This window comes from Blennius ocellaris, assembly GCF_963422515.1.
Source record: "Blennius ocellaris genome assembly, chromosome: 23".
Lineage (NCBI taxonomy): Eukaryota > Metazoa > Chordata > Actinopteri > Blenniiformes > Blenniidae > Blennius > Blennius ocellaris.
Genome location: NC_137672.1, coordinates 19,779,311 through 19,791,810, shown reverse-complemented (window position 1 = coordinate 19,791,810; position 12,500 = coordinate 19,779,311). Strand labels below are relative to the sequence as shown.

The 12,500-nt window shown below is 45.6% G+C and overlaps 1 protein-coding gene across 1 annotated transcript in view; it reads right to left on the bottom strand.

Moving 5' to 3' along the window:
* Positions 1-12,500, bottom strand: part of LOC308147006 (type II inositol 3,4-bisphosphate 4-phosphatase-like) — a 17,236-nt gene that overhangs the window by 1,900 nt on the left and 2,836 nt on the right. The window contains 14 exon segments of the mRNA XM_080519037.1: positions 1,099-1,253; positions 7,150-7,247; positions 7,408-7,505; positions 7,674-7,728; positions 7,802-7,814; positions 8,648-8,775; positions 9,221-9,308; positions 9,310-9,345; positions 9,714-9,925; positions 9,956-9,960; positions 10,029-10,210; positions 10,796-10,938; positions 11,280-11,403; positions 12,266-12,375. Of these exon segments, the coding sequence (XP_080375163.1) occupies positions 1,099-1,253; positions 7,150-7,247; positions 7,408-7,505; positions 7,674-7,728; positions 7,802-7,814; positions 8,648-8,775; positions 9,221-9,308; positions 9,310-9,345; positions 9,714-9,925; positions 9,956-9,960; positions 10,029-10,210; positions 10,796-10,938; positions 11,280-11,403; positions 12,266-12,375 (1,447 nt within the window).

The following is a 12,500-nucleotide window of genomic DNA, read 5'->3' as shown; positions in this document are numbered from 1 at the left end:
TCTTCACCACTAGAGGGCAGTGTGTTGCAGAGTAATCATGTATAAATACTCTTCACCACTAGAGGGCAGTGTGTTGCAGAGTAATCCTGTATAAATACTCTTCACCACTAGAGGACAGTGTGTTGCAGAGTAATCCTGTATAAATACTCTTCACCACTAGAGGGCAGTGTGTTGCAGAGTAATCAAGTATAAATACTCTTCACCACTAGAGGACAGTGTGTTGCAGAGTAATCCTGTATAAATACTCTTCACCACTAGAGGGCAGCACAGAACTTTGCGGGTGAAATGTAAAGTGACAGACGTCAGTGTGGTTCATCTCCACCTCCTGCTACCATCTTGTATCAAAGTACTGTGTCAGTTGCCGTGGAGACGGGGGGGCGTCGCCCTACTGGCCCTACTGGCCCTACTGGTCCTGGTCCTACTGGTCCTACTGGTCCTACTAGTCCTGGTCCTACTAGTCCTGGTCCTACTAGTCCTGGTCCTACTAGTCCTGGTCCAGCAGCGCCACCAGGCTGAGGAGGAGCCAGAGCACCAGGAGGTGCGAGGTCACCAGGAGGAGCGCCACCGGGTACAGGTGGCGCCGGGGGGCCTTCAGCAGGGCGGAGCCACGGAGCTCTGGGGGCGGAGCCTCCGGGTCACCTGACCACGAGACGCCGCGGCCCGATTGGACGAAGCAGCCCAGCATCTGTCCCCAGGACAGACGGGACCTGGAGGAGGAGGAGGAGGAGGAAGGAGAGGAAGAGGAGGAAGGAGAGGAAGAGGAGGAAGGAGAGGAGGAGGAGGAGGAAGGAGAGGAAGAGGAGGAAGGAGAGGAAGAGGAGGAGGAGGAGGAGGAGGAGGAGGAGGAGGAGGAAGGAGAGGAAGAGGAGGAAGGAGAGGAAGAGGAGGAAGAGGAGGAAGGAGAGGAAGAGGAGGAGGAAGGAGAGGAGGAGGAGGAAGGAGAGGAAGAGGAGGAAGAGGAGGAAGGAGAGGAAGAGGAGGAGGAAGGAGGAGCCAAAGACAAAGGGCAGTGAGGAGAAAGTGTGAAGTGAAAGAGAAACCCTGAAGCAGTGAAGGAGGAGCAGAGAGGAGTAGAGGAGACGCAGCGGCGCTGCTCACCTCCTCATGCAGTCCAGCGCCGTGCCGAAGTGCTGCTGGGCCAGAGCGTGGTGCTGCAGCAGCAGCCTGCACTGCTCCAGAGTCACCGACATGGCCGTACGGTCCTTAGCGCTCTTACAGCTCGTCAGCCGTACGCCGTTCACCGCGCGGCACACCTGCCACACAGTCACTTCTAGAATAAGTTACTGTTCTAGAATGAGGTACTGTTCTAGAATGAGTTACTGTTCTAGAATGAGGTACTGTTCTAGAATGAGTTACTGTTGTAGAATGAGTTACAGTTCTAGAATAAGTTACTGTTCTAGAATGAGGTACTGTTCTAGAATGAGTTACTGTTGTAGAATGAGTTACAGTTCTAGAATAAGTTACTGTTCTAGAATGAGTTACTGTTCTAGAATGAGGTACTGTTCTAGAATGAGTTACTGTTCTAGAATAAGTTACTGTTGTAGAATGAGTTACAGTTCTAGAATAAGTTACTGTTCTAGAATGAGTTACTGTTGTAGAATGAGTTACAGTTCTAGAATAAGTTACTGTTCTAGAATGAGTTACTGTTCTAGAATGAGGTACTGTTCTAGAATGAGTTACTGTTCTAGTATAAGTTACTGTTCTAGAATGAGTTACTGTTCTAGAATGAGGTACTGTTCTAGAATGAGTTACTGTTCTAGAATAAGTTACTGTTGTAGAATGAGTTACAGTTCTAGAATAAGTTACTGTTCTAGAATGAGTTACTGTTCTAGAATGAGGTACTGTTCTAGAATGAGTTACTGTTCTAGAATAAGTTACTGTTGTAGAATGAGTTACAGTTCTAGAATAAGTTACTGTTCTAGAATGAGTTACTGTTCTAGAATGAGGTACTGTTCTAGAATGAGGTACTGTTCTAGAATAAGTTACTGTTCTAGAATGAGTTACAGTTCTAGAATGAGTTACAGTTCTAGAATGAGTTACTATTGTAGAATGAGTTACTGTTCTAGAATGAGTTACTGTTCTAGAATAAGTTACTGTTCTATAATGAGTTACTGTTCTAGAATGAGTTATGTTCTAGAATGAGTTATGTTCTAGAATGAGTTACGTTCTAGAATGAGTTACAGTTCTAGAATGAGTTACTGTTCTAGAATGAGTTACAGTTCTAGAATAAGTTACTGTTCTAGAATGAGTTACTGTTCTAGAATGAGGTACTGTTCTAGAATGAGGTACTGTTCTAGAATGAGTTACAGTTCTAGAATGAGTTACTATTGTAGAATGAGTTACTGTTCTAGAATGAGTTACTGTTCTAGAATAAGTTACTGTTCTAGAATAAGTTACTGTTCTAGAATGAGTTATGTTCTAGAATGAGTTATGTTCTAGAATGAGTTACGTTCTAGAATGAGTTACAGTTCTAGAATGAGTTACTGTTCTAGAATGAGTTACAGTTCTAGAATAAGTTACTGTTCTAGAATGAGTTACTGTTCTAGAATGAGTTACTGTTCTAGAATGAGGTACTGTTCTAGAATGAGTTACAGTTCTAGAATGAGTTACTATTGTAGAATGAGTTACTGTTCTAGAATGAGTTACTGTTCTAGAATAAGTTACTGTTGTAGAATGAGTTAAAGTTCTAGAATAAGTTACTGTTCTAGAATGAGTTACTGTTCTAGAATGAGGTACTGTTCTAGAATGAGTTACTGTTCTAGAATAAGTTACTGTTGTAGAATGAGTTACAGTTCTAGAATAAGTTACTGTTCTAGAATGAGTTACTGTTCTAGAATGAGGTACTGTTCTAGAATGAGGTACTGTTCTAGAATAAGTTACTGTTCTAGAATGAGTTACAGTTCTAGAATGAGTTACAGTTCTAGAATGAGTTACTATTGTAGAATGAGTTACTGTTCTAGAATGAGTTACTGTTCTAGAATAAGTTACTGTTCTAGAATGAGTTACTGTTCTAGAATGAGTTATGTTCTAGAATGAGTTATGTTCTAGAATGAGTTACGTTCTAGAATGAGTTACAGTTCTAGAATGAGTTACTGTTCTAGAATGAGTTACAGTTCTAGAATAAGTTACTGTTCTAGAATGAGTTACTGTTCTAGAATGAGGTACTGTTCTAGAATGAGTTACAGTTCTAGAATGAGGTACTGTTCTAGGATAAGTTACTGTTCTAGAATGAGTTACAGTTCTAGAATGAGTTACAGTTCTAGAATGAGTTACTATTGTAGAATGAGTTACTGTTCTAGAATGAGTTACTGTTCTAGAATAAGTTACTGTTGTAGAATGAGTTACAGTTCTAGAATAAGTTACTGTTCTAGAATGAGTTACTGTTCTAGAATGAGGTACTGTTCTAGAATGAGGTACTGTTCTAGAATAAGTTACTGTTCTAGAATGAGTTACAGTTCTAGAATGAGTTACAGTTCTAGAATGAGTTACTATTGTAGAATGAGTTACTGTTCTAGAATGAGTTACTGTTCTAGAATAAGTTACTGTTCTAGAATGAGTTACTGTTCTAGAATGAGTTATGTTCTAGAATGAGTTACGTTCTAGAATGAGTTACAGTTCTAGAATGAGTTACTGTTCTAGAATGAGTTACAGTTCTAGAATAAGTTACTGTTCTAGAATGAGTTACTGTTCTAGAATGAGGTACTGTTCTAGAATGAGTTACTGTTCTAGAATGAGGTACTGTTCTAGAATGAGGTACTGTTCTAGAATGAGGTACTGTTCTAGAATGAGTTACTGTTCTAGAATAAGTTACTGTTCTAGAATGAGTTACTGTTCTAGAATGAGGTACTGTTCTAGAATGAGTTACTGTTCTAGAATAAGTTACTGTTGTAGAATGAGTTACAGTTCTAGAATAAGTTACTGTTCTAGAATGAGTTACTGTTCTAGAATGAGGTACTGTTCTAGAATGAGTTACTGTTCTAGAATAAGTTACTGTTGTAGAATGAGTTACAGTTCTAGAATAAGTTACTGTTCTAGAATGAGTTACTGTTCTAGAATGAGGTACTGTTCTAGAATGAGGTACTGTTCTAGAATAAGTTACTGTTCTAGAATGAGTTACAGTTCTAGAATGAGTTACTATTGTAGAATGAGTTACTGTTCTAGAATGAGTTACTGTTCTAGAATAAGTTACTGTTCTATAATGAGTTACTGTTCTAGAATGAGTTATGTTCTAGAATGAGTTATGTTCTAGAATGAGTTACGTTCTAGAATGAGTTACAGTTCTAGAATGAGTTACTGTTCTAGAATGAGTTACAGTTCTAGAATAAGTTACTGTTCTAGAATGAGTTACTGTTCTAGAATGAGGTACTGTTCTAGAATGAGGTACTGTTCTAGAATGAGTTACAGTTCTAGAATGAGTTACTATTGTAGAATGAGTTACTGTTCTAGAATGAGTTACTGTTCTAGAATAAGTTACTGTTCTAGAATAAGTTACTGTTCTAGAATGAGTTAGTTTCTAGAATGAGTTATGTTCTAGAATGAGTTACGTTCTAGAATGAGTTACAGTTCTAGAATGAGTTACTGTTCTAGAATGAGTTACAGTTCTAGAATAAGTTACTGTTCTAGAATGAGTTACTGTTCTAGAATGAGTTACTGTTCTAGAATGAGGTACTGTTCTAGAATGAGTTACAGTTCTAGAATGAGTTACTATTGTAGAATGAGTTACTGTTCTAGAATGAGTTACTGTTCTAGAATAAGTTACTGTTGTAGAATGAGTTAAAGTTCTAGAATAAGTTACTGTTCTAGAATGAGTTACTGTTCTAGAATGAGGTACTGTTCTAGAATGAGTTACTGTTCTAGAATAAGTTACTGTTGTAGAATGAGTTACAGTTCTAGAATAAGTTACTGTTCTAGAATGAGTTACTGTTCTAGAATGAGGTACTGTTCTAGAATGAGGTACTGTTCTAGAATAAGTTACTGTTCTAGAATGAGTTACAGTTCTAGAATGAGTTACAGTTCTAGAATGAGTTACTATTGTAGAATGAGTTACTGTTCTAGAATGAGTTACTGTTCTAGAATAAGTTACTGTTCTAGAATGAGTTACTGTTCTAGAATGAGTTATGTTCTAGAATGAGTTATGTTCTAGAATGAGTTACGTTCTAGAATGAGTTACAGTTCTAGAATGAGTTACTGTTCTAGAATGAGTTACAGTTCTAGAATAAGTTACTGTTCTAGAATGAGTTACTGTTCTAGAATGAGGTACTGTTCTAGAATGAGTTACAGTTCTAGAATGAGGTACTGTTCTAGGATAAGTTACTGTTCTAGAATGAGTTACAGTTCTAGAATGAGTTACAGTTCTAGAATGAGTTACTATTGTAGAATGAGTTACTGTTCTAGAATGAGTTACTGTTCTAGAATAAGTTACTGTTGTAGAATGAGTTACAGTTCTAGAATAAGTTACTGTTCTAGAATGAGTTACTGTTCTAGAATGAGGTACTGTTCTAGAATGAGGTACTGTTCTAGAATAAGTTACTGTTCTAGAATGAGTTACAGTTCTAGAATGAGTTACAGTTCTAGAATGAGTTACTATTGTAGAATGAGTTACTGTTCTAGAATGAGTTACTGTTCTAGAATAAGTTACTGTTCTAGAATGAGTTACTGTTCTAGAATGAGTTATGTTCTAGAATGAGTTACGTTCTAGAATGAGTTACAGTTCTAGAATGAGTTACTGTTCTAGAATGAGTTACAGTTCTAGAATAAGTTACTGTTCTAGAATGAGTTACTGTTCTAGAATGAGGTACTGTTCTAGAATGAGTTACAGTTCTAGAATGAGGTACTGTTCTAGGATAAGTTACTGTTCTAGAATGAGTTACAGTTCTAGAATGAGTTACAGTTCTAGAATGAGTTACTATTGTAGAATGAGTTACAGTTCTAGAATAAGTTACTGTTCTAGAATGAGGTACTATTCTAGAATGAGTTACAGTTCTAGAATGAGTTACTGTTCTAGAATGAGTTACTATTGTAGAATGAGTTACAGTTCTAGAATGAGTTACAGTTCTAGAATAAGTTACTGTTCTAGAATGAGTTACTGTTCTAGAATAAGTTACTGTTCTAGAATTAGAGTTCTAGAATAAGTTACAGTTCTAGAATGAGTTACTGTTCTAGAATGAGTTACTGTTCTAGAATGAGGTACTGTTCTAGAATGAGTTACTGTTCTAGAATGAGGTACTGTTCTAGAATGAGTTACTGTTCTAGAATGAGTTACAGTTCTAGAATAAGTTACTGTTCTAGAATGAGGTACTATTCTAGAATGAGTTACAGTTCTAGAATGAGTTACTGTTCTAGAATGAGTTACTATTGTAGAATGAGTTACAGTTCTAGAATGAGTTACAGTTCTAGAATAAGTTACTGTTCTAGAATGAGTTACTGTTCTAGAATAAGTTACTGTTCTAGAATTAGAGTTCTAGAATAAGTTACAGTTCTAGAATGAGTTACTGTTCTAGAATGAGTTACTGTTCTAGAATGAGGTACTGTTCTAGAATGAGTTACTGTTCTAGAATGAGGTACTGTTCTAGAATGAGTTACTGTTCTAGAATGAGTTACAGTTCTAGAATAAGTTACTGTTCTAGAATGAGGTACTATTCTAGAATGAGTTACAGTTCTAGAATGAGTTACTGTTCTAGAATGAGTTACTATTGTAGAATGAGTTACTGTTCTAGAATGAGGTACTATTCTAGAATGAGTTACAGTTCTAGAATGAGTTACTGTTCTAGAATGAGTTACTATTGTAGAATGAGTTACTGTTCTAGAATAAGTTACTGTTCTAGAATTAGAGTTCTAGAATAAGTTACAGTTCTAGAATGAGGTACTGTTCTAGAATGAGTTACAGTTCTAGAATAAGTTACTGTTCTAGAATGAGTTGCGGAACGTGTAGAAACTGAACAGTTTCGTAAACTGGCGCCAAAATTATGAACGTTTCCTGTTTTCGCTTGAAGCCGTCGTCATGGAAACGGAGCCTGAACGCCTCATGGCGACTTTTAGCAACAGGTCTTAGAATCAGTAGGCAAAGTGAGTTTCTTGAAGCGTGTCCTCGTCGTGGCAGTTTGTGAAAGACGGCGGGTTCTCCGCTGTGCGGCAGGTTCTAGGTCGTACCGCGGCCGCCGCCCACAGAACCTCCACGTTCTTCCTCTTCCTCGCCTCCAGGCTGCGGCGCAGAGAACCTAGCAGGTCTGGTAGCGTCTGGAGCGCAGCTGAGGAGGAGGAGGAGGAGGAGGAGGTGGAGGAGGAGGAGGAGGAGGAGGAGAGGAGGAAGAGGAGGAGGTGGAGGAGGAAGAGGAAGAGTAGTCACTGCATCACATGGTGTTACGGTTTGGCAGTAGCGTATGGCAGTAGCGTACGGCAGCGGCGTACCGATGTAGGGCAGCCGCTCGCCCAGCAAGTCGCAGTACGACGTGAGACGACGGCTGTTCTGCTGATTCATCGTCTCCTGGGGGGAGGCGTGGCCTAACCTGCAACACAGTGTGTGAGTGAGAGTGTGTGTGTGTGTGAGTGAGTGAGTGAGTGAGTGAGTGAGTGAGTGAGTGTGTGAGTGTGAGTGTGAGTGTGAGTGTGAGTGTGAGTGTGTGTGTGAGTGTGAGTGTGAGTGTGTGTGTGTGTGTGAGTGTGTGTGTGTGTACCTCTCCGCCAGGCTCTGGCTCTGGTTGATCCCGACATTAAAGAAAACGGCTTCAACTTTTATTAAAACTCCTTTTTTCAGCTCCGGAGGCAAAAACACAAAATTCTGTGGCGGCAAAGGAAGATCGACTATGAAGTGACTCCTGGAGAGAGAGAGAGAGAGAGGGAGGGAGGAGGGGGGGGGGAGAGGGAGAGAGGGGGTGGGGTGAGGTGGAGAACTACCTCTACCTCACTCTTTCTCTTGGTAGAGAGAGGGAGAGAGAGGTAGATAGAGGTATAGAGAGAGAGAGGTAGAGAGAGGTAGAGGTAGAGAGAGGTAGAGGTAGAGAGAGAGGTAGAGAGAGGTAGAGAGAGAGAGGTAGAGAGAGGTAGAGAGAGAGAGGTAGAGAGAGAGACAGGTAGAGGTAGAGAGAGAGAGAGAGAGGTAGAGAGAGAGGTAGAGGTAGAGAGAGAGGTAGAGAGAGGTAGAGAGAGAGAGAGGTAGAGAGAGAGAGGTAGAGAGAGAGACAGGTAGAGGTAGAGAGAGAGAGAGAGAGGTAGAGAGAGAGGTAGATAGAGGTAGAGAGAGAGAGAGAGGTAGAGAGAGAGAGGTAGAGAGAGAGACAGGTAGAGGTAGAGAGAGAGAGAGAGAGGTAGAGAGAGAGGTAGAGGTAGAGAGAGAGGTAGAGAGAGAGGTAGAGGTAGAGAGAGAGAGAGAGGTAGAGAGACAGGTAGAGGTAGAGAGAGAGAGGTAGAGGTAGAGAGAGAGAGGTAGAGAGAGGTAGAGGTAGAGAGAGAGAGGTAGAGAGAGAGGTAGAGGTAGAGAGAGAGAGAGAGGTAGAGAGAGAGAGGTAGAGGTAGAGAGAGAGAGGTAGAGAGAGAGAGGTAGAGAGAGGTAGAGGTAGAGGTAGAGAGAGAGAGGTAGAGAGAGAGAGGTAGAGGTAGAGAGAGAGAGGTAGAGAGAGAGAGGTAGAGAGAGGTAGAGGTAGAGCAGCACCAGGTTCCACTCAGTCTCGGCAGCAGGTCTTCTGGTTCTTTCGGTTCTCGACTCAGTGATTCTGAACGACACGTTGTTCAGGTCGGCGACGCCCACTTCCATGTCCTCCAGCATCCCCACCTCCTCACCTGACACACATAGAGCATCTTCCTCCTCACCTGACACACATAGAGCATCTTCCTCCTCACCTGACACACATAGAGCATCTTCCTCCTCACCTGACACACATAGAGCATCTTCCTCCTCACCTGACACACATAGAGCATCTTCCTCCTCACCTGACACACATAGAGCATCTTCCTCCTCACCTGACACACATAGAGCATCTTCCTCCTCACCTGACACACATAGAGCATCTTCCTCCTCACCTGACACACATAGAGCATCTTCCTCCTCTAACATCAGACTACAGAGCATCTTCCTCCTCTAGTCCAGACTATAGAGCATCTTCCCCCTCTAGTCCAGACTACAGAGCATCTTCCTCCTCTAGTCCAGACTATAGAGCATCTTCCCCCTCTAGTCCAGACTATAGAGCATCTTCCCCCTCTAGCCAGACTCCAGACCAGGTGTTACCATAGCAACTCAGCAGGCCCTCAAACTGGACCAGGACTCCCACCAGGTGAAGTTGCTGCAGGAAGAGAAAATCCTCCAGACCCTTGGTAGAGTTTCATCAGGACGCCACACACCACTGCTGCTAGCTGCACACACACACACACACACACACACACACACACACACACACACACACACACACACGTCAGAGAACCACACACTCCCCTGCTCTCTCCCCCCCCTCTCTCTCTCTCCCCTCTCTCTCTCCCCCCCCCTCTCCCTCTCCCACCCCTCTCTCTCTCTCTCCCCCTCCCTCTCCCCCTCTCTCTCGCTCTTGCTCCCCTCTCTCTCTTCCCCCCACTCTCTCTCCCCCTCCCCCTCCCCTCTCTCTCCCCCCCCTCCCCCTCTCTCTCCCCCTCCCTCTCTCTCTCCCCCTCCCTCTCTCCCTCTCTACCCCCCCCCCCCTCTCCCCCCTCCCTCTCCCCCCCCCTCCCCCCCCCCCCCCCCCCCTCACCCCCTGGCTGAACACAGCGTGTCTCCGGACCACCACCGTCGGTCCCACAGACAGGGTGTCCACTGCCGCCCCCTGCAGGACCACGAAGGTCATGGCGGCTCGCTTCGCCTTCGCCGCCGCCTCCCGGACGCAGTCCCTGAGGGTGACCACCAGGGGGAGCAGCTGCTCCTGCCAGGAGGAGGAGGAGGAGGAGGAGGAGGAGGAGGGGGGGGCTGCAGAGGAAGGGCGGAGAGGTCAAACACTGCGTCTCCATGGTAACGGTAAAAACACAACTGTGTGACTGAGTCCCACCAGTGTTCTGGACGGTTCCGTCACCCCTGCTGTCCTGTGGCTCTGATGATGTCATCGGTGGGGGGCGGGGCTCTGATGATGTCATCAGTGTGGGGCGGGGCTCTGATGATGTCATCGGTGGGGGGGCGGGGCTCTCGGCCCTGCAGCCGGTCCACCAAGACCACGATGCAGTTCAGACTCTGTGTCACGTTCACCCACACTCTGTCCTACACACACACACCACACACACACACCCACGTAATTACACACACACACATAGGTACACACACACACACACACACACACATAGGTACACACACACACACACATAAGTACACACACACACATATAAGTACACACACACACACACATAGTACACACACACACATATAAGTACACACACACACACATAAGTACACACACACCCATATAAGTATACACACACACACACACATAAGTACACACACACACACATAGGTACACACACACACATAGGTACACACACACACACACATAAGTACACACACACACATAAGTACACACACACACATATAAGTACACACACACACACATATAAGTACACACACACATAGGTACACACACACACACATATAAGTACACACACACACATATAAGTACACACACACACATATAAGTACACACACACATAGGTACACACACACACACACATAAGTACACACACACACATATAAGTACACACACACACACCCACGTAATTACAACACACACATAGGTACACACACACACACACACACCCACGTAATTACACACACACACTCCCTCTCTCTCACCCACTCCTCTTCGTCGTACTCTTCATCCTCTCCGCCTCGCCGCCCCTCCCGATTGGCTGCGACGCCCTCACACTGCGGCCCGTCGCCATGGACACGGCCCCGGGGGGGCGGGGCTTGTCCGGCGGGCGTCCAGCAGGGCGCCGCTCACCAGCTCGTCCAGCTCGTCCTTCAGGGCGTGAACCAGGTGTACGGTCTGCAGGGGGCGGAGCTACACTTCACGTCTCGCCATGGGGGAGGCTGGTCATGCTGAGTCATGGTGTCCAGACCCCCCCACCTGCTGAGTCATGGTCCCCCACCCCACCTGCTGAGTCAGTGCGTCCAGCGCCCCCACCTGCTGAGTCATGGTGTCCAGACCCCCCCACCTGCTGAGTCAGTGCGTCCAGCGCCCCCACCTGCTGAGTCATGATGTCCAGACCCCCCCACCTGCTGAGTCAGTGCGTCCAGCGCCCCCCACCTGCTGAGTCATGATGTCCAGACCCCCCACCTGCTGAGTCATGGTCCCCCCGCCCCACCTGCTGAGTCAGTGCGTCCAGCGCCCCCCCCAGGCGGGCAGCGTCCTCCAGCACAGAAACGTCCAGCAGCTCCTCTGAGAGACCGAAGATCAGCGGCTGCAGACGGGAGACGCTACGGAGAACCTCCTGTCCTCTGGTCACCTCCTCTGAGGAGTAGGAGAACCTGAGGAGGAGGAGGAGGAGAACCTGAGGAGGAGGAGGAGGAGAACCTGAGGAGGAGGAGGAGTAGGAGAACCTGAGGAGGAGGAGGAGGAGAACCTGAGGAGGAGGAGGAGGAGAACCTGAGGAGGAGGAGGAGTAGGAGAACCTGAGGAGGAGGAGGAGGAGGAGAACCTGAGGAGGAGGAGACACTGAGGAGGAGGAGAACCTGAGGAGGAGGAGGAGGAGAACCTGAGGAGGAGGAGGAGGAGGAGGAGAACCTGAGGAGGAGGAGGAGTAGGAGAACCTGAGGAGGAGGAGGAGGAGAACCTGAGGAGGAGGAGGAGGAGAGGAGGAGGAGAACCTGAGGAGGAGGAGGAGGAGAACCTGAGGAGGAGGAGGAGGAGGAGGAGAACCTGAGGAGGAGGAGGAGGAGAACCTGAGGAGGAGGAGGAAGAGAACCTGAGGAGGAGGAGGAGGAGAACCTGAGGAGGAGGAGAACCTGAGGAGGAGGAGGAGAACCTGAGGAGGAGGAGGAGGAGAACCTGAGGAGGAGGAGGAGGAGGAGGAGAACCTGAGGAGGAGGAGGAAGAGAACCTGAGGAGGAGGAGGAGAACCTGAGGAGGAGGAGGAGGAGAACCTGAGGAGGAGGAGGAGGAGGAGGAGAACCTGAGGAGGAGGAGGAAGAGAACCTGAGGAGGAGGAGGAGAACCTGAGGAGGAGGAGGAGGAGAACCTGAGGAGGAGGAGGAGGAGGAGGAGAACCTGAGGAGGAGGAGGAAGAGAACCTGAGGAGCAGCAGGAGCAGCAGGAGGTCCTACCAGGGTGTTGATGTCACCATGTCTCCTCAGCAGCTTCTTCAATCCTCCATGTTTGAACGACTGGTGATGATCAGCTGGAGCCCCGAAGGTGATGACATCATAACACACCCCTACACACACACACACACACACACACACACACACACACACACACACACACACACACACATACACACACACACACACACTACCTGAGCTGGGGGGGCAGGTTGCTCTCTCTCTCTCACACACACAC